This window comes from Miscanthus floridulus, chromosome 17 (assembly GCF_019320115.1).
Source record: "Miscanthus floridulus cultivar M001 chromosome 17, ASM1932011v1, whole genome shotgun sequence".
Classification (NCBI taxonomy): domain Eukaryota; kingdom Viridiplantae; phylum Streptophyta; class Magnoliopsida; order Poales; family Poaceae; genus Miscanthus; species Miscanthus floridulus.
Window position 1 is genome coordinate 28,986,234 of NC_089596.1, and position 21,929 is coordinate 29,008,162.

A 21,929-nucleotide genomic window follows, 5' to 3' on the forward strand; every position below is an offset into this window, starting at 1 on the left:
AAGCCCAAGCGGAAGGCCCGAGCGGAGGGGGCCACGCCCCTCTCAGTAGGCCCCTCCTCTGGTTCCTCCCGCAAACGCTTCTCTTAGGCCATGGATGGAAGGCAAGATCTGATGATGGCAGGAGATGCGATGTGCAAAGGAAGGTGAGCATGCAAAGGCTACTATGCAGATGTACTAACTCCCTTTCTCTCTTCCTCTATTTATAAGCAGGGATGCACACGGTCGATGGAAATCCCAATAGTCTCCATGGGCGAAAGCGGGAGTTAAGGCCTAGCTATGCCCCCACAATCTCTGAGAGGCATAGCTTCTGAGATACACACGTGGGGAGAGCCACCAAAAACCAACGCCTCAGCTTCACTGATAAGGAACCCATCCACGTTACCATGGAGGCCATGGGGCCCAATGGTCTGACCCCTAATGCACCATCACCCAAGCCGGTGTAGGCGAGTGATCTGACACTCAGATCATGTACTCGGCCCGGTTCACCCTCACAGCAGGTGTAAGCGGTAGTGATTCATTCACTATTGACCCTGCCCCTACTAGAGTTAGCGGGGCATTCGGGAGGTTTACTAGTCTGACCCTCAAACCTCTTACACTCTGTGTCACATAAATCTCCCAATACTCGGACGAGCTCGAAGTACCTTATTTCAGCGAATGTGTGCCTCTTTGTGGGAAACCAGAAAACTAATTGGCCCATGGTTGTAACCAAAGTACAAGCTCCTAAAATCTAGAAAAAAGAGTTTTATGATGTGCCCCTGCTGGTCAGGCTTTGTCCTGCTACTTCCTTTCAATGATAGCAGACGTTCACTCGTTCTACCCATTACCAGCTCGAAGAGTAATATGCGCAACTGCCCACAGCTGCTCATGCGTTCGTTACTCGCCCACAGTGGTTCCCGACCCGGGAGACTGTTATATTGGCCTCAAGGCTCTGAGACAATGTCCTCACTCTTCCCGCTAATGAGGCCCATGAAAATTCAGATCATGTTACTTAACGGGTCTCGAAGAAAAACGTGAGCCCTTAGTGTCTGTTAACAAAATGTCCTATGTTAGGTCACCTTAAAAATCAAGTGGCATAGTGATGCACGAGTGATGGAGATACATCTACCCCATCATCATTATTGTTCTGCAGCTAGAACTTAATGATGCGCAACCACTAATTATACGCTGGAATACGTCGGGAACCAACTTCCCGAGTACAGCGGTGTTTTCACCCAAACATGGTGCCTACAGACGTCCTGGAAGCCACGCTTCTGGTTATCGGGTGCCACCACCCGAACGTTACGTCGACAGCGTCCCGAGGGCTACGCCTATGAAACTACGTTTCTCGATATAAGGTGTACCACCCGAGCTAGGCGCTTACAGCTGCCGGGGAACTACGTTCCTTGATGTATGGCGTACCGCTGCCCCACTCGATGCATGAAGACGATTCTCGCTACCTAAGAAATGCTCTTGGCACTCGAACGGCAACATACTGGCTCCCCAAACGCTTGGGTATATCTAGTGGCACTGCTCAAAACTTCAGCAACCCGAAGGTGCTCACTGGTACTTACAGTATGCAAAACTTGCAGGGGGGATTGCGACGTCCCGAGGGCTAAGGCTACATGCTAGCTTATCATTAAGTCCAATGGGGCTATTGTCAGATATATGGGACAAGGGTACCTGCACCGCCCATATATGTGACCATCACCAGACTATCAGCCCAGCAGCCATCGAGGAGGAGGCCCACAAGGGTTGACGCGATCAACCAATGTGGAGGTCAAAGCAAGCCAAAGCAGGTGTACCTGGACGATAGCTAGTATCAATCTGTTGCGTATATCGTACAACAAACTAGGAACTCATTCTCTCAACCCGATCATCCTCTCCGTAACCCTACCTCTCCTGCCTATATAAAAGAGGGTAGGGACCTTGGGCTTGGGATCAATCTTCCACCATTCCAATCTACTACGTAGATAGGAGCAACAGCCCCTGTAATTGAGCATACGAATACAAGTGCAGTCACACCACTGGAGTAGGGATTAGCGCGAACCATGCCCCGAACTAGTATAAATCTTTGTGTCTCGTGTGTTACAATCTGATTCTATCTACGTGATCACGTTGTTGGATATTGCCGGAGCAAAACAATCCAACAGTAATGATCAGAGATGAAGATAATCTAGCTCATATATATGCAGATATCTTCAATTGCCAAATTGGTTATTTTCCCATTAAGTATTTAGGGGTATCTGTGAGACCAAGCAGACTTCATATCATTGATTGGTTACCCCTAATCACTGTCAGTTTAAATAACAGCCCCATTTAGCATATGCCTTTGTTTTTTTTTTTTTTGCCTAAAACTGTTGCCAAAGCACTAGATAAAACTAGAAGTACTTTTTTCTGGCAAGGAGGCCATACAAAAAGAAAATACCACCTGGTCAAATGGACCAATATGAGATGATTTTCAAGTTGGAAGCAAAAACCAGGGATGAATGTATGCATCATCTGTTGTTTTTGCTGTGCTAATGCCAAAGTAATCTGGGCAACTTTTGCTATCTGTTTGGGCGATAATGATATTCCTGCCTCACCTGAACAATGCTGGAGTTGGTGTAAAAAGTGGATACCAAATGGTAAAAAGTTCTTTGGAGTTGGGTTTGCTGCTATCTGGTGGGCTATCTGGAAGAATAGGAACAAGATTTGCTTTGAAGGCAAAAAGTGTTCAGGAGCCCCCTTGAGATAATGTCATGTGTGCGCTCTCATGTGCTCTTGGGCAGGTCTATTTTCTGAAGATTAGAAGAAGATGCTGATTTAAGGTGTCAATGCCATGCTTAAGATTGCAATCAAACTACTGTCAAAGCCGCAAGATGCTGCTGTGAGGACTAACTTCATCCATGACGCTGGGAGAGATGGTGACGCTGATCCAGCCCTTTCCATCTGAAGTCAAGAAGAATGATCGTACTGCGCGCTGTTTGGCCTTTTGTGGGTGTTAGTTGGTCGCGAGCTGAGTGTAGTTCCAGTTTGGGTGTATGGCAGTAGTTAAACTGTTTGCTTTTGTGTCTGTGCTATTCTCGTTGGCTCTGTGTAGCTGTTCTATCTTTCTGCTTCTTTTGAAACGTCTTAAACTCTTGCTGTATTTTCGTTATTCAGTAATGGAAATGGGTATTAACCCATTTTACAGCCATAGAGTTGCGAGTATTATTATGTTTGTCAATTGTCATACTTTTTTTTTCTCTCCAAAACAAAAGATCTCGTTTTTTATGAAAACTATTAATTTAAAGCCTGGTAATTGTTCCAAGACACAAAGCCATATGATCATCAATATATACAGTTATATACACGATGATTGCCCTCGTGATTTTCTCGTTGTGTAAAATGTAAACCATGATTAGCATCATACAAGACCATGCATCGGAACATACCTAACTGTATGATCGAGTTCGCACGTGCTTAGTTTCTCTGTGCTCACCGATCCTAGCAACCACCGGGGAAGACCTTGGGTTCATCATCCTGTATCCCGCGGCGCGGTTCTTGCTGAAGCTCCGCAAGCCGCAGATTGGCGACGACGACACGGCCGTGCAGACCTCATCACCGTCGTCATCTCCGACATCGCCGTGCTCCATGTGCCACAGGACGTCGAGGAACGCGTCGACGTCGCACGGCAGCGCAAGCGGGCCCCGTGCTGCGTGCCCGTACTCGCGCTCGGCGTCGTCGAGGAGGCGGCGGAAGAGCGGGTGGGAGGCGTACTCCGCGCGCACCACGAAGCGCACCCGCTCGGGACCCACGTACACCGGGAAACACCCGGCGACCGCCGGCGACGTCGACCGCGCCCGTCCGGTAGTGCCGATCCAGTTCAGCCCAGACTTGCACCGCTCCAGGGTTCTTGAGATCAGGCTCTTCCTGGTGGCTCCCTTGCTCGGCGCCGCCATGCCAAGGACCACCGTACCACACGCCTTCGTGTGCACCGAGATGCACGAACCGAGGGAAGATGGTGCGGAAGTAACTAGTGCATTCACGGCATGATGCTTGTGCATGAATGCATGCGTTTACAAGCTACCGGATTGCTCGTGTCATGGCACAGAGTTCAGCTACCTCGAAATTAAAGGAGAGGAGGACAACTGATGAGTATATATGAATTTGTGTTAACTAGTCTTAGTCGTCGTAGTGGGAAGTACTAGTATATATATCTGAACATAGAGAAGAGATACATGTATGGTGCATTTTATTAGTTCCAGTGACCAAGTACACGAGTCTAAGGAGATCATCAAACTAATAATGTTCAACAACTGTTAGTGTCTGGTGGCGCGGCACATATATTCTACTACTGTCGTATGCGGAGCACGCTTGCTAGACAAAATAGCTAGTATACTGTCCACTATTTACATGATCTACTACTCGATCTAGAACAAACCCTAGAAATGAGATCATGTATATAACATCTCTGTCTCTTACGCTACTTTTGTCGCTTCATATAAAAGGATTAATTCAGCTATCTACCATAAATAAATATATGTACATTTTAATTCAGCGAACTATCACAAATCTACTTATAATCTAGTAGGATATTTCAGGGAATCTTAACATCCACGCAGCAAAACTTATTGGCTTATTGGTTAAAGTTAAACGTGCTTTTTGAGAGTTAGCACATGGATACTCTTGTATATATAGATGTGGATGTAGATGCTGACACGCCGCATTACCATTTATTTTTCGCTGTCGTATGGATCCTTCCATTCTTCTTTCCCAGTCTCTTCTCTGATTGACTGTATATAGGAGTTAGCAACGGCCCGGGATAATACTGAAACAGCACGCACATTCAGATTGAGAAAAGTTTGACACACTGCTAGTTTAGTACCTTTCACATCTTTTGGACGCGAAAATGACACCCGTCGAGTAACTGCATGATCAGCACCTCATTTTGAAGGGTTCGTATAGGTAGTAGTTCCGTATTGTCCTCACGTTGTCCTTTAGGTGACAATTAATTGCTGGCAGTCCTGATGCAGAATTGCAGATGACGGCTGGCCAGAGAGCCAGAAGGTGCTTATGGCCGTGTAGGCGATGGCTGGTGATCGAATGGAATGGATCACCTCTGCTGCTGTTTTTTTTTTATACTGTCTTCTGCTGAATTATCCCCCCCCCCCCCCCCCCCCCCCACCCCCCTCACCCAAAAAAAAAAAGAATAATAGCATTGTCTGCGTGAAAGGATTAGCAAAAGTTCTTTGCCGAGTGCTGCAAAAAAACACTCGGCAAAATAATTGCACTCGACAAACGAGGCAAAAAACACTCAGCAAAGTTCGACACTCAACGAACTAGAAAAAAACACTTGGTAAAACTAGGCACTCGACAAAGAAATATGTTTGCCGAGTATAATTGTCTGGCACTCGGCAAAGAAATATGTTCGCTGAGTGTAATTATTTGGTACTCGACAAATAATTTCATTTTTTTCTCTTGTGACCTTGAAACTTTTTCTACTCTCCACATACAATATGTGGTATTCCATGTTAAAATTTGGTATATATTCTGGATCTGTTTGCTATATTTAATTAATTTATTGCTTTTCTAGGAATTTTTTGGTATAAGTCAAATTTGAACCGCAAGTAATTCAAATAATAAAAAAAATGAGTAGAAAAATGATATTCATGTTATTGAGTCCAGTGTGAGCCCTTACTCAAAAAATGAAAAGAAATTTCGAACATCTTGTTCAGAAAACACGACCACAAACGTGTGGCTGATTGGTTTTTAAATTTAAAAAAAAGCAAACAAAGCATGAAAATCATGAGATTTGTCATGATGTGATGATATCATACATGGAGGCTGTGGTAAAAAATTGAGAAGGTTTGACACAATTTGTCACGTACGATTTTTACAAACCGAAGTATCTCACAAGAAGAATCATAGCGTTGAGAAGGATTTTATAAGATTTGGAGTCAAAGTGACAGTTGAATTGGAGTTTGGCTTCAAAACTTTTTGTATAGGCAATAGAGAATATAGATTGTTTCATGTGAAATTTTGGTAATTTTTTGGATCCGTTTGATAATTTTAATTTATTAAGTGTAATTATAGAATTTTAATTGATACAAATTAAATTTGAGTCGTAACTGCATAAAATAATGAAATAATATTAGTAAAAAATCAAATATATATTATTGAGTCAATTTGACGGGGTATTTTCAAAATTACATCGAAAAAAAGAAAAACACGTTATGGAAAAGAAGAAAAAGAAGAAAAATGAAAAAAAAAGTGGGGTTTGCCGAGTGCCCCATCTGACACTCGGCAAAGCCCAACTTACCGAGTGCCCCTATCCAACACTTGGCAAAGGGTCTTCATATGGGTCTCTTTGTGGGAGCGTGACGCCACTATGGGTCGTGTAGGAGGCCAACCGGCCCATGTAAGATGGACTTCTCACGCTACAGAGCAACCGAGCAGCAAAACAAAGCAACAAACATCCGAGCGTAGCGTTTGTTTTTGCTCCCACATTAGCACCATACTGCTTCCCGAACGTTGGGCCAACCAGCTTAAAGTGTCACACCTCAGTGGGAGTGCCAGCCGTCCCCAGCTGCGAGTGCCTATTACTCCAGCTTATTGCGCGCAAAGAGACGTTAGCACACTGTAGATGTATCACCAAAGTAAAAACCTACAGGTAGCTTATGAAAACCAAATTATTTCATAATAAAATCTTATAAGTATTCTGTGGTCTCTCTATTCATCGATAGAGATTAGACAGCTGTAAATAACTTCGATCCACCTAAGATATCCAGAATGAATAGCTTAAAGTGCTCGTTGTCAATACATCTTGAGGGGCGCTTCACTTATCTATAAGCTCTCTCTAATCTAGTTCCAATCAAACCGTAGATCCGGGTATAACTATGCCAGACTAGATTAGAATGACAAAGGCAATGTTGGTATTAATTTTAGTAATTCAAAAGAAAGCTTGGCAAAGGTGCAATCACTAAAGTGACTAGCCAGATACTATACTTATGGGGAGTTCCCCGCCGGGCAGGTGAGAACAGACTATCGGACGTTAGCTAGAGCTAAAACGGTTCTTACCTCCTAAGAAATGATAGCATTGAGCTCACTTAGGAAGAGATAGGATCGGGAGGTCATCGGCCAGAAGGTGGTCACCAGCTACTACTAATGGGATTCCCACTCACAGATGAGACCCATTAGAAGTGGTTGTCCCCTGGCTCCGTCCTTGCTCAGGAAAAAGCCGAACCACTCGCAGATGGATCTTTTTTTTCTACCTTTACAGCTCACTCTGTCAGTCCACTAACACCACACATATTCACGTCATGAAAGAATAGATTCCAGATAAAAAGTATACTAGCACATATTCACGTCATGAAAGATTAGATTCCAGATTTAGGGTATAAAGTATACTATCACAGATTCATCCTTGAGTGCGTGAAGATAGGGCAAGGTAATGCGGAGAATGCCACGACTCTTATATGTTTCAAATCGGGATGGCATGTGTCATTTCTTATAAGGGTCAGGGGCGTAGCGAGAGAGAGAGATAGCTAACCTAGCCATTGGCGGAGAGAGGGAGGCAACTGAAGCTTTTAGAGTCGGGTTTAGGTCTTCTTTTTGCTTGCCAGAATCCATCAACAGGGGTTTCATAGGGAGGTATTTTTTCCAGAAAGTTATCAAGTTATAGTGGAATTACCAACCGGACTGGCTTTCTCCAAGAGAGGGTTTTGTCTTTTCCGCTTCCTCGCGCAAAGAAAAAAAATAGAATCTCTTCTACGGCTCATCCCCCTATCTTCTCTTCGAGCTACCGCACTCACAAGGGCTTACTTTACTCCATTGGGAGGGTGAACTAATGTTCAATCTCGTAGTCACCAGCATATTATTGAAACTCTTCACTCTGTTGTTGTATCAGTTGCAAACTCATCTGCTTGTAAATTCATTGTGTCCTCCAGGATACCATTCCCTCCGTTACCTATGATATTCCTTGACTGATCACATCAACCAGTGCTTAACAACTTCTACTGCTACCGTGATTCCAATCCCTTCTCTTTATACTATACAGAAAAAAACTTCCTTCTTTAGTTCAAATCAATGTTATGACCAAAATATGGGGTTTCCTACTCGATCCGTCCTTTAGCCAGCTTCTTACTACCTTTCTTACCCTTAGCTCTGCTTTTGTGGGCGAGCCTTCGGCAAAAGAGCTGGACAAAAAGCTGGTCAAAAAGCAGAGTGAGAAGGAAGGGTTCCCCGATAAGGAAGGTTGACCCGATACCCATAACCTACAGAGAGCGAGTTCAGTATCCGCCTACAAAGAAGCAACTAAAATCCTGACTGACAAGGTTTGAGGGTATCTAATAGCAAAAATCTCCTTCTAATAAGACAGGGTATTCACTACTGTAAGGTACTGAGAGAACAGGTACTTAGATCACAGACTTTGACACTTCTTCCTCACTTGAAGAGGAAAAAGATTATTGACTTGCCGGGGAGGGTCATGGACTGGCTGGCACGAAGCTTGCATATCCAAACCTGGCGCTGGCTGGTGGGCCTATAGCTGGCTCGCTCGATAGATCAAAAAAATCTTATCCTGGGAGCTCTAGTCTAAGAGATTTGAATTGTAAGGTCTGGTTACCATTTCGAGTAGAGAAGGTGGGGAAATAAGGAACTGAAAAAACCAACCCTCCGCTACCAACAAGCAAGTAAGATTCATCAGCAAATAGGTGAGCCGATAAAAGGAATTACTTTTTCTAGGTGGATTTATTCTAATTGAAAGTTTGTAATTCCGGCTATACTCAAAACTAAGGGACACTACCCATGGGGACACAACCAAAAGATTCTTCGGCTGGCTTTGGCTCATTATAATACTCGGTTGGGAAAGTAGACGGCTGGCTTGCTTCGCTCTTTCAGAAAATCTTAGTCTAAAGATACGCTCGTAAACAAATCAAAATCTTATTCGATGGCCCGGGAGATGTGGTGGAAAAGACTGCTTCTGTGGATCCTGCTGACTTGATTGGGTGAATAAATGGGTACTTTACCTTAAAAACTGGGTTGCCCACTAGATACCGTTTACGGATAGAGGGAAAGGGCCGTCCCCTTCAACAAGGGTATAGCCATTAGAGAATTTCTAAAAAGGATAGAAGCCATTGCTTTTCCTATTGGTATTTCAACTACTAGTAGTACTCAAAATCCGGCTTCGCGAGACCTCACTTTGATCTACTCTAGGCTAAGCTCTTGGATCGTTACTATCTTCGTGACCCATACCTCCAGAAAAAGGATTACACGGATGCGCTTCTTTCTTTATTTATGATATTTCTAGCGAGCAGGAATCGAACCTGCCAAAAGAAGGCCATCTTCTCGCTATCCAGCCCTTAATGGGCATCACTCACTGAAAGATATCATGGAATTCAATCAACTAGTACTTGTTGTTTTAAGCGGGCATTTGGAAAGAGACCCGCACTCACTCTCTTCCCTGCAGCCCCCCCTTCCCAAGCATTCTCGGCATAAATTCAATAACTCCAGTGCGGCTTGGCACACTCAACCGCTAATCTCAAAGAGGATCTCTTCTGGGGCTTTGCTTGATAAGACCGATCTCATCCGACTTGCTAAGCATTCAGTCCCAGAGAGGATAATGCTTCAAGAAAATGTCAACTTGCTACCTGCAGCATACAAGCATAACTAGCTCTCTCACTTTCGATAGAAAGAATCTGCTTTCCTAGACAGAAATGCAAAAATCTTTTTCATTCCCCAGCAAGAGGATGCGCGTTAGCGCAACGGCTTTCGCGCTAGTTGCTCAAAAAATCGTATAAAAATCAAGCAAGAAAAAGGTTCTGGCAGGCTGCTGGCGTGGGACTGTAAATCCTCTTTCGCTGGCTGGGCCCTTTGGACTCTAAATCCAAACGGAGTGAGTGGTTCGATTCCACTCTCAGAACGAGACTGAACGAAAGAAAATGCAAGTGAAACGAGACGAGAATCAAATTGTAGGCTTATTTCCTAAAAGCGGTGGTTCTCGCCTCCCTGTGCCGCGGGGTGGGCGACTGCGGTTCGAGTCTTTTTCGATCGGGTAGATCCATACCATATGTTCCGGGGGGGGAGACGAGGTGTAGCGCAGTCTGGTCAGCGCATCTGTTTTGGGTACAGAGGGCCATAGGTTCGAATCCTGTCACCTTGATGTGGTATTCACAGGGGCCGAAGTGCAAAGCCCCGTAGCCTATCCGTGGTCGGGAAGGCAGGCGAAAAGCACGCACAAAAAAAAAAGAAAGCTAGAATTTTGTTTTTTCTTTTCTTCTTTTGAAACCCATTATCAGGCTTTTGCTTTTGATATTCTATATCTATCTAATATTAGAAAGCTATTTCACTGGTTTGATTTACATACCTCAGTCATGTTATTTGTCTAGCCTTCAATCAGAATAGCCTCTCCACCGGTTCCGAAGATTCTTTCGGCATCAATGTGCTTTTGGAATCTTCCTATGAAACAAATAACATTCAGGAACTGTTTAGGACAGAACTAGGCCTCAGTAGAAAGCGAGCTTTTTTCGCGTATAGCCAACCTCGAAGCCCAATTAGCGCACGGGCTGCCCCCTCAACTCAACCCTGGCGAGTACGCTAACTTGGTCAGGGAGCATTTAGACGGTGCAGTTAGTATTGACCACTACCGCCAAGTCCATAATTCCTAAATTGATGAAGTACACATAATGGAGCTCAAAAGCCGATTACAAAATATACTTTTTGAGCATCTTGAAACCGCACATAATAAATATTATGAATGAATCACCTTACAATAACATACGAGAGACTGCTTTCGATTTTTTCGAACAACAAGTCGAACCCAATGAACAATTCCATTCAAAGGAATGTTCTAGAGGGGGCCCTTTTCCGCTATATTCGCGATATTGAACAAAATGGAAGAAATTCTTCACGATTTCTAGAGTTCCGGGATTACTTCACTGATATCGATTTTTTCCTAAGCACGGCCTCTACTCTAGGTTAGTTCAAAGTGTAGTACAACGAACTATCGATACACCGAAAACGAGTAAAGATGGGTACATAAAATGAAGACATCGTGGATTACCCAAATTGGGACGACGATAGGACATTTCACTTTCTTTCGCAATATTTCTGATCATGACTCAACCACTAGGAAAGGGGATTGCTTACTCTCAGCCACGTTTTTCGCTTATGCTTAGTCAAGTGAGGATTCCATTCGAAGTAACGTAACAGGAGCACCATCTTCAAAACTTCTCGGGATCCGGAGTTTCTCGAGAAAAGGTCCCATCCTTCAATATCATGATTGGGTCAACCAGGCCAGATCATAAGTGAAATAGTTTGATCGGGTCGACCATTAAGAGATCATGAGTGAATAGAAAATCGAAAACGTACATAGCTGTTCCAGCGGAAATACTTTGTTTAATTCTACCACTTCTACTAGGAGTAGCCTTTTTAGTGCTAGCTGAACGTAAAGTAATGGCTTTTGTGCAACGTCGAAAGGGTCCTGATGTAGTGGGATCGTTCGGATTGTTACAACCTCTAGCAGATGGTTTTAAATTGATTCTAAAAGAACCTATTTCACCAAGTAGTGCTAATTTCTCCCTTTTTAGAATGGCTCCAGTGGCTACATTTATGTTAAGTCTGGTCGCTTGGGCCGTTGTACCTTTTGATTATGGTATGGTATTGTCAGATCCGAACATAGGGCTACTTTATTTGTTTGCCATATCTTCGCTAGGTGTTTATGGAATAATTATAGCAGGTTGGTCTAGTAAGACGGGGGGCGGCCGTTCGGTCGCCTATGATATACGGACCAATTGGTCAAAAATGGGTTTGTGCCGCAGGTGTTGAACGATCTACTCTACACAGGTGTGGGCTTACAGGGCTAGGGCTCATAAACCCTTTCTTTCATTCATCAAGGGGTCGGTCACTTTTCCGGGCCGGGATCGAGAAGTGGAAGTCATAAAAAATGATCTTCGCACCCCAGATCAAGAGGAAAGGTAGCTTGTCAAGCTGGTCTCACTATTGGAAATTCTAGCTTTCTTTTTTTTCACCGGCTCTTCTTCTTTGTCAACGCTACTAAGGACCTGACGGTTCGCCTACTTGATGAATGAAAGAACATGAGAAAGGGTTATAAAAGAAAAGGCGACGAAAGTCTACTACAGTACAGTCAAAGTCAGCGGCTGAGTTTGCCTAGCCTCGCCTACTATTTTTTGTAGGCGAGCGAGTTAGAGAAGAGGCTTAGGGATAAGAGAGTGTCGGTGCGTACGTAGCCTTCATTCTACTACGCTACACAAAGTCACTTAGCTCGACGTTAATTAAGAGAGTAAAGGAGGAATACCCTACATAGAAGAACCGCTGTTCGCTTACAAAGGTATAACCTTTCGCTCCCCGGGGCAAAGCTGCTTCGCACCACTGATAGACGACTACTTAATTAAGATTCCATTTCAAAGGCGCTACTTTGTTTCGCAAGCCTTTGTCATTGTCAGTCAACTAAGGTTGGCCCTCGGCCCCCTGCGAATCCGTAAATCAGAGAGCATGCCGCAAAAAAAAGGATGGTCCCCTATGCATTGAATTCTTTCCGGAACGAAAAGAATTCCAGTACCTGACCCCCCCATCATGGTGAACCTCTCCTTGTGATCGGGATGAGGTAGATGCCTCCCAGCCGGGGGGCGGATCGAATCGGAGTTTCCTTAGGTAGCCACCGACCTACAGTTCTCCTTAAACTTCTGTGCTTGGTGGAAAAGAAGCGAACAAAGGTACGCTCGCTTGCTGTCTTGTTCTCTGCCGCGGACTGGGATCGCTCGCCAGCTAGGCCCTCTAGAAAAAAGTTGGAGCAACATTGTATGAGAACATATTACCCATCTTCGGGGACAAGGGGCGGAACGACCTCTCGATCTACTTACTGCAGCCCAGGACGGGCGTCGTCGTCTAGGCGTGACTTCTTGTTTTGATCTCCCCTACGCCTAGGACGTTGTCTGGGCCAAGAGCCATAGTTAGTTGCTGTTTCCATTTGGTTCTTCTTTCTCGTTGTTGATACCGGCAAGACCCAGCCAGATGATGATGTCTGCTGGTTGGTAGTGAGAGGACTCTTAGTACCCGCAAAAAAAAGGGCGCTGGTGAAAAATCATGTGATTGAGTTTCTTGCTCTCCCTTAGCAGCGGGAAAGGAGTCTATCTATCTGCCTAGCTTTGGTAGATTTCCCCCAACGCAATTCAAAAACGGAAATTCCACGAATCCCTGAGGTGGATAAGTCCGACGACTCAGCAGCAGTGCGGAATTGAGTTTCTGGTCCGGTGGATCTGATCTATAGTTAGGGGGCAATACATACCAAAAGGTTCGAAAGAAGGAAGGCGCAGTATATAACCAACCCGCCCATAGCCGGTCTAACTGCTGAGAGAGAAAAGTGCTTTTCTTTCCCTAAGAGTCCTCGAGTACACACAGCTATTGCTGATCCTTTGCGAGATCAGGATGAGACCCTTCAGAATTTCTAATCAATCCATGTTAGGTCAACATCGAGACAGAGCATCTCAGTTGGCTCTGTCAAGGAAGTGAAACAGGCATTCCTAGGTTGAGGTTACCATAGGATTGACCCTCAGTCAGGCCTCCGATTCCAAGGAGTTGATTCAGCAAGTTCCCCGTGCTACCCCGCGGGAAGTCTAATCGGATCAATCGGTGGTTCCGTAATGAGTAGTCGAATACACATTGAGGGGGCCTTGCCTCCTCCTTCCCGCCCACACCTTCATTCTTTTCCTCCTCTGATCTTAGAAAGCATACTAAACTTCACTCCAATCTTTCTCCATTAGCAACAAGAGCTGCTCTATCTATCGGCCCTTGATGAGTAAGCTTAGCTATACCGCTTAGGTTGCAAAGCAGCAAGCTCCCTTCTAATGCGTTATTAGGCTGCTTGGAGCCTTCTCACTTAGTAAGCCGCCTTCGGCCTGCCTATTTACTCGTCTAAACTCGTCACACAATGAAGCGCTTTTGAAAACCTTCCCCGAAAAAGTGGGTATAGTCTTCTATTGCCATGTACATATCAGCGGGCAGTGGGATAAGTCGAAGCATGCCAGAACCTTCTTTAATAGTGAGCCGTACCGACTAGCTCCTAGCAAGGGCTTCAAGATCACAGTAAGCCAGCCCTCACCCCTTTCAACGCTTAGAACGAGAAGTTCGCATTCAAATAATTTATATATTCTAATTGTCATGTCACCGCAAGAGATCTATTCTATTTGATCTGCGGCGGTATCCGGAATTAAGAACCCGCAAACCAATCAATGGTTGATCGTAATATAGTGGATTTATCGCATAACGGAAAAAGGGGACAAAGTCTTTCTGAAACACTTCGCGCCTCGCATTTGACGGGCGGAGTTCGGACCACCAGTCCTACGTCTCCGCCGACCACTCACCTTGCTCGGATTAACTCACCAAAGTCTGCTTTCGCCCACCTGGGTAGGCAGCTGAGTGCCTATACAAGTTGGAAATCGATTCGGTGTTACAACGCCACCACCACCGAGATCGATCCCGATGTCACCTTTCAAGAACAGTAGATTAATCTAATCTCTCACACTTACTAGATGTACTAGAGTATAGGACTTGGTGAGAGGTTGAACTAATATGCATGTGCGCACAGTAGATGGGAACAAAGGCTCTCTCTGTTGTTCTTCCGTACGCTCGCCTGATAAGTCTTTTGGCTTAGCTATATGTAGACCCTGGCGTGGATTGCTCCTTACCTAGCTCCCCATGCTAACTGCCGAATCTCCCTGGCTTGCAGGGAACATAATCCGTTAATTACCTTGCTTAGGATGGCAGCCGTAAACCATATCAACTTCCCATGACGTGTGGGTCCTGATATGGAAACGTGAGCTACTTGGACTCAGGGAATTTTAAGCAGCATGCTGCTTGTACATCTATTCGTAACAAAACAGCAGAGACGTGATCCTTTCGCTCAGGCCTCAGGTTGGTTTGCGTCCTGCATGCAGATCATGTACTTCTCCTTTGAATCATCGTATCTCCTCATCTGCTTATCTCTTCATTTGAATTATTTTATCTCGTCAACCTGTTCAAATATAACTCCAGTAATTTTATATTGGTTGATACTACCTTCCAGTTTACAAGCCCTGGTCTGGGTCATGTAGTGGAGAATCGAGATGCCATGTAGAACAAAGAGGCGCTGGTCTGGGCATATTTACAAGGGAACCCGCTCTATGACGGCTATGTTACATGCACACCCCCATTTTTAAGGCTTAGTTACACGTATAAGAGTCTGCTTGCTCTCATGTTTAGCTGTGTACCCATTTTGGGGCTTTACTCTTTCATGATGGAACGAGGAGCTGGAGTTGATTTGAGGTAGCGGATTAAGTAGTGATGGGCAACCTCAAGTTGACTTGTTTCATAGGGTAGAAGCTTGAGTTGATTTGCGGCAGCAGCGGCAAGCTTGTGTCGACTGCAGACAACTTGAATCCGTTAGCAACGGTAGTGCGAAGCAGCTTGAACTGACTTGTTCTAGCCATTGGCCGGCTCCTGTCGACTTGAACTAGCAAAGAGAAGCTCATGTCGACCCGCGGGGGCAGTAACACGTTCACGTTGACTCTTGTCAGTCTCAAGCCTGAACAGCACTTATTGAAACTTCAAGAAAGCTCAAACTCGATGAGTGCTAATTAAGCATAATTCAAGTCAGGCATGCCAGTATGAAGAATCAAAAAATTGCAAATTAGCTGGTTCAAAGAAAGTTCAAACTGACCTATACAGCCTATTATCATATTGTATCAAACTTGTATGAACCAAGTCTCACAGAAACTAGAGGAATAAAGGTAAAAAGTAGGCCAAATCAACCTTCTAAAATATGAATTTGTGGCGCGCAATCATTTAAGCTTCCAAAAATGTCATATTAGGTATAAAGGAACCTGGATTAGCTTTTTATAAACCTTGAAAAGAAATGAAACAAGATTGGACGTGGCTTAGGCTTTTCGTGCACTAACACATGTCAAGACTGGTACAGCTTTACTACTCATGACTGGTACAGCTTTTTCTTTTCCTGTACTAACTCGTGTCACTCATGCACATGTACTAATCAGTTAAGACATTCAAATTCCAAATTGAACAGATTCAATAGAAGAACTCACAGCCAAAACAAGCGAAAGAGGATTTACAGTCCCACGCCAGCAGCCTGCCAGAACCTTTTTCTTGCTTGATTTTTATACGATTTTTTGAGCAACTAGCGCGAAAGCCGTTGCGCGTTAGCGCATTCTCCACCACATCTTGCTGGTTTGAGACAAAGATTTGACATAGATAATGCTTTCTCGCTACCCGCCCGCAATCCACACTAATGTAACCGTAAAGAAATGGCGGCTCTAACATAGATTTGTCTCAATATGTCATGTTGTTGAAAAATCCTGTGGTAGCATGGGATGATCGACACTTTAGTTTTAGTTATTGATTTACGCATCACGCATTAACTAATATTTATGGGGCTGGAGACTTCGCTAAAGCATGCACATAAATAGATGAATGAGAGATTACAAGGCAAGGAGATACAGATCTGGGGGTTGACTCAGAACTTGTACATAGGTCAGCTCACTAATGCTTAATAACCAATAAATAGTCAATCAAGAGATATGCACCAGCAAACAACATTATACTTAAATAGTGTATTAGGCGGCAAATGGCACAGAAGAGGAGGCCCACGATAGATTCTCTGCAACAGGTAGGGATCGGGGGTTATACGCTCTTTTCTATAAACAAAGTAGGCTTGTGATTGTCCGCATCCATCACTCAATCATGCAATTAAAAGAAATGGTTTACTTATCTTCTTCTAAAGGATGGAATTGCTAGATTGTCAGTAATATCAATTGAGGAAGAAGCTAGTCCCACTTAAATTCGAAAAGAAGACCTCTATTGTGACAGAAGATTCCTCGCCCACAGCATCTCACTTATTGATTGGAACATGAGAATTCCATACTTTAAACTTTCACAAAGACGATGATGATGGGAGAAATCCGCTTTTCTCGATCTTCAGTACACCACACAATCAGTCGAGCTCAAGGTCTACATTTCTAAAGAAAAACCAACTAAAGACTTGACTGATTCACTGAAAAGTGTTCTTATCGAGAATCTCGATCATCAGAAACTAGTAAAGAGCGTGTATATGCCCTTGATCTATGGTAAGACACTAATGTCAACTGTTAAGGATAATATCATTGCTAAACTATCTCGACATATAACCCGTAAAGAAGGGTTTACAGCAGCCCAAATCTTCTTTAAGTATTTTCGCGAGAAATATAAGACAGTAGATAACTTGATACAATTAATTCGGGATATAGCTTGGGTAGTCACGTCAGCGAACCAAGTAGTTCGGATCCTAAATGAATTTATGTGTACTTTACAAGATTATCTCTGCCATGAGAAAAAAAAATGTATATGTACAAGTATACGATAAAGTCAAAAAGAAGATGGATAAGAAAAAAAATCACAATGGAATGTTGTGACCGGTAAAAAAGACCGTCATAAGAGTGTTACCGCCACATTTGTCAATTTAATCCATCAGAGGGATGGGTATATAGCAATGAAATTTGTGGAATCTCTTGATATGGATACACCTATCTATACTGTTCATGAGAATTGTATATCTACAGCTAGACATTGCGAGAAATTCCCTGACTTCTATCTAGATGTCTTTATCAAGATGAGATCACCCTTGTTAATAATCAACCAATTGAAAAAACTAGAGGCTCCCTTCATCCCCGGGGCCCACTAAGCATTCGATTAAACACCTCTCAGAGAGACCTCCAGTTGCTCCTACTATCCCTAGAAGCTGATGTTGGTTGTTGGCTTTCGCGGCAGTCAAAGCTCCATTCGCGCGAATTCCTGTATTTCTTTGTTCGCTAATCGGAACATTTCCATGATTCCTTTGTTCAAAACCAGATCCGAATCCGAGTGACGGCCTTTCTTCCTATTCGAAAAGAAACAACTACTATCACTGCTGCTCCAAAGAAAGCTGATCAAGAAAGCAGAGCCATAACTTCACCTGCAACCCAACCCTATGCTAAAGAAGGTGCAAGAAAAGCTTATGCTGGTGCAAGAACTTACCCTCTCTACGAAAGAGACCTTCCCACTGCCCCAGCGCCCACTTCCTCGGACGAGTTATATTCCTTTTTAGCTATTTCACCCTGTCTCCGCTTCTTCTATATCTGATGATACCTTAGCCGAGGACAAAAACGACTACGAGGAAGAAAACAAATGAAGGCCGATTTCCTTTTCCCGGTGGTGGCTACCTCGACTCCAATAACAAAGAAGAATTGTCTCCCGTACTGCCAATCTAGACTAGACGAAGAAGTTTCGATAGCCAGCCCAATCTGAGTTCATCATGGGTAGTACTATCTTCCAGTGCCATCTTCCTAAACCTATCTTCCTGAGCGGGATTTCTCCTAGCCTTCATTGCATTGACTGAAGTCGCTTACGCTCTCTCGACTATTCGCTTACGATCTGATCCTTCTTTCTGGATTTCTTCTATCACGGGTAGTACGAGTTCATAGTCCTTTACCTCTGCTTCGCTCCCAAGTGCTATTCCTTCAACCCTTGATTCCTATCCTAATGACGGGAAAAACCTATCATTCATATCTGGAACTGAGCAGACGGACTAAACAGTTCCTCAAAAGCAAGGGTGGTTGACGAGCCCTCTTACTCCCTTCTTCTGTACATCAATATTGTTCCTCCATGGTTGCTCTCCCTAGTGCCAGTTTCCTTAGCAGCTTTGATTCTCCTTGGCCCCGCTCCGCTCCGGGTAGATGACAGCTACAACCATCCTCCTGGTTTTTCTAACCAGCTCACTATCCGAATTCCGTTGCTTGTAATTTTGAATGGGAGTTGACTTTCCTTTTCTTCATACAACCCCAGCCAAGTAAAGGTGAACCTCCCTTACCTAATATAATAAGGTAGAACCCCCTTTCCTTGATATCCTACCTCCTGTCTTCCTCTCATTTTATGCAATTATGAAATCCACCACCATTTCATTAATAGAAATGCACATTATCTTTATATAACCCGCATAAAGCTATAAATTATCTTTAGTTTGAAGAGGTACCCTTTTTCTAGGACTTGAGGGAAGGCAGTATAGTGGATCCTCAGCTACCTTCATGGCACAAGCAAATATGATGTTTCCGTTTGATCAAACCAGAGATGGAATTCCCTTGATGATAGCCTTTATTTTCTGATTGGAATAGAGATCTGAATGAAAGTCGGTATCTTGCTTCATTCAAGTTGGCAAATCCTCCTCTTGATGGCAATCGAGGGGAGAGCTGGTGTTGAGAAAAGAAACCTATTAGTTGAAGGAACGGATTTCTGTATCTTTCTTGTCTGTCCCCTTCTTTCCCTTGATCTTTTCTGCCATCCCGACCAGTATGGCATATTTCCTTATCTTTTTAGATGGGATGGGCCAAAGATATAGGTTTCTGGTCCGCGGAGGACAAACTGAATTCAATTATCCAGGCTCCCCTTCGGCCTGTAGAGAAGTGAAGTCATCAACCCTATCTAGTTCTGGTTTGCAAAGGAATAAAACGCGTACAACACTAGCAAGAAGAGACTTGCCAAAGAATTCGATGCCTCATAGGATCCTGCAAAAGCTGAGTCCAAAAAAGCACGAGTCGGGTCGGCGGTTTCAGATTCAAATAGTTCAGTTCAATCATCATCTAACACCTTTCGGTGCCATTCCTTTTGAAACTGGCGTTTCTTTTGTCAAATAATTCGATGCCCCTACGAAAAACCAAGTCAAGAAAGAGGTAAGGGCCGAGTCAGAGGCGGAACAGACATTCAAAGCAACCGAACCATAGATCCAGCTTTGCAGGACAAGCATAACGAAAGTAAGCATTTGGCCAGACATTCAAATAAACCCTATATCTAGAAATCCATCATCCCTGTCTGAACGGTCTAAGCATCATATCTTTTTCTTTTCACTTCCGCTGCATCGTCCGGACATCAAAAATAGCTGCATTAGCAGCATCTCGCTACAACTCCCTTGGCAACCCTAGCACCAAAAGGAACAACTCAGTTCAAGCTAGCAACAACTAACAATTTATACTTCCTCGAACAAGAGCTTGCTTTTAGTTCATGTTAGCTACATTCATTTTAATAGAAAGATGGGAAAGGCTAGGTTAGCAGAAGACTATGCTTGTGCCACAAACTTATTGCTTTGGAGAAGCATTTCTTCAATGAATCTTACTCAGTACAGTATTCATAAGGGACCTGTATCTAAATATTATGTTCTAACATTCCTATTTTGGTTGGCAGTTTCTCAAATGAAAGAGCACAACCCTTTCCATCACTTCTCTACATACTGGCATTCGGAGCTAGGAGCAGAGAAGAGAACTTACAAGTAGCAAAGCAGAAATACATTGGAATGAAATGAAAGAGGGAGGAGCTGATGCATCGGCTACCAAGCTCAGCTAGGAGGAAGCGAGTGGTATTGGTCTTGAATTCAAATCAGCAAATAAGTACTTTGAATCTCGAATTGACATATAGTAGGAGTGAACTAGCCTGATCAATAGTCAAGAAAGCTTAAGGCCCAGTATGGATTGTTTGCCAACTTCACAGATCCAAAGTCTAGTGTTACAAGAGATAGTAGCCCGAAAGACGGATTGCTAGAAAGAACTACATGTTAGAGGCGCAGGATAACTTTTTTTACTAGACTCTGCCAGTCGAAGGGACAAGAGAGACTATAGCCTGGTTCGAAAATAAGGGCAATATGACTAACAAGACCTACTCTGCTCAGTGATGGCGGGAAAGCTAAGCTGGTCTTATTAGGTTTTGTAAAAGGTAAAAGCATGTTTTCGTCACTCTATAGAAGCCGCAATCGAACTGTCATGAACATCTGGATGGGTGGGTCCTTTGATTAGTATTTCTCATATCTCCTCTTCTCAATAGATACAATCATCATTAGCTGCATTCATTTTAAAGCTTAACACATTTCTTTTCTTCACTTTCGGCCGGAACACCCTGCGGGGGTACGCCACTTGCTCAAGCCTAGGCAACAACAACAATCAGCTTTTTCATCGCAGCAAAAACTCATATCAAATCGATATGCGTTGGCAGGAACAAGCAGAAACAAGTTCGAAGCCAGGGCACTTCTGCTCTAGTAAACCTCTTGTTGCTACACTGGGACAGGGCCCATGCATTTACAACTCATTTACTAGATTGACATGCTCAATCGACAGCAGCAAAAAGTGATAAGTATGGGTCCCGGGAAGCACTCTGCAGGAATGTTATTATAGTGAGTGCTCCACACTAAGTTAGGGAAGGAATGCTTTTACCTACCATAGCATAACTAGACACTTGCCTCGGGAACATGTCTCACTCCTTTCAGTCGTTCAGTCACTTTCAGTTCCTATTTTGAATGAAATGGCTATGTTTTAATATGTTTTTTATGATATGATCTTAGGTACGCTTTTGTTCCCTTTTCCATCGGAAGATAGCAGTTTGCAGAAGGTTTTCGCCATGCTTTTGCCCCTTCTTCCCTCGAACTGATTAAAATTACATAAAGGATAAGAATAATGATATAGATAGCTTATACTATCAATACGAGACTCTCTCTATTATACGGGGTCCAATAAAAAAGTATGAAACAGGAAGTAGAAGAGCTGACTGTATGAATGAAATAATCCAGTATTCCAATCTTTTTATCCCATGCCAAAGGGGTACAAATGATAGTCGGTATCTTCATCGTACTCTCTGGGGAGAGGCTTTGAACCTGCTTGCGTCTACCAATCTCTTCTCTTCAAGCCTAATTCTTGCTGAGGATCAGTTCCCTTCTTTTCTGATAGGACATGGCTTCCTTTCTTTTCTGATGGGTCGGAGTAAGTAAGGGCGATTGCTGATTGAAAAGATAGCTAGCAATGTGTGTTGACTGACGTGCCCAATATAGATATGGCAAGGCGCAAGGGATAGCCAGCTTTTCCCGAAGAGAATGGGATGGATATGTTGCAACAGGAAGCAGCAGAGGGCAGAATCTATTGATTGAGGAAAGGATT

At 43.8% G+C, this 21,929-nt stretch overlaps 1 protein-coding gene and 1 non-coding gene across 2 annotated transcripts; one reads left to right on the plus strand and one right to left on the minus strand.

The window, feature by feature from the left end:
* Positions 1-3,392: 3,392 nt before the first annotated feature.
* Positions 3,393-3,899, minus strand: LOC136515480 (auxin-responsive protein SAUR72-like). The gene has a single exon (XM_066509056.1). It carries the CDS (start codon positions 3,897-3,899, stop codon positions 3,393-3,395), a length of 507 nt encoding a protein of 168 aa, XP_066365153.1.
* A 6,125-nt stretch (positions 3,900-10,024) lies between these two features.
* On the plus strand, positions 10,025-10,099 carry TRNAP-UGG (transfer RNA proline (anticodon UGG)). Its single transcript has one exon. It is a non-coding gene; the product is annotated as a tRNA-Pro (tRNA).
* The last annotated feature ends 11,830 nt before the right edge of the window (positions 10,100-21,929 follow it).

Coding starts and splice junctions, on each gene's coding strand:
- LOC136515480 (XM_066509056.1), bottom strand. CDS start 3,899: ATGGCGGCGCCGAGCAAGGGAGCCACCAGGAAGAGCCTGATCTCAAGA.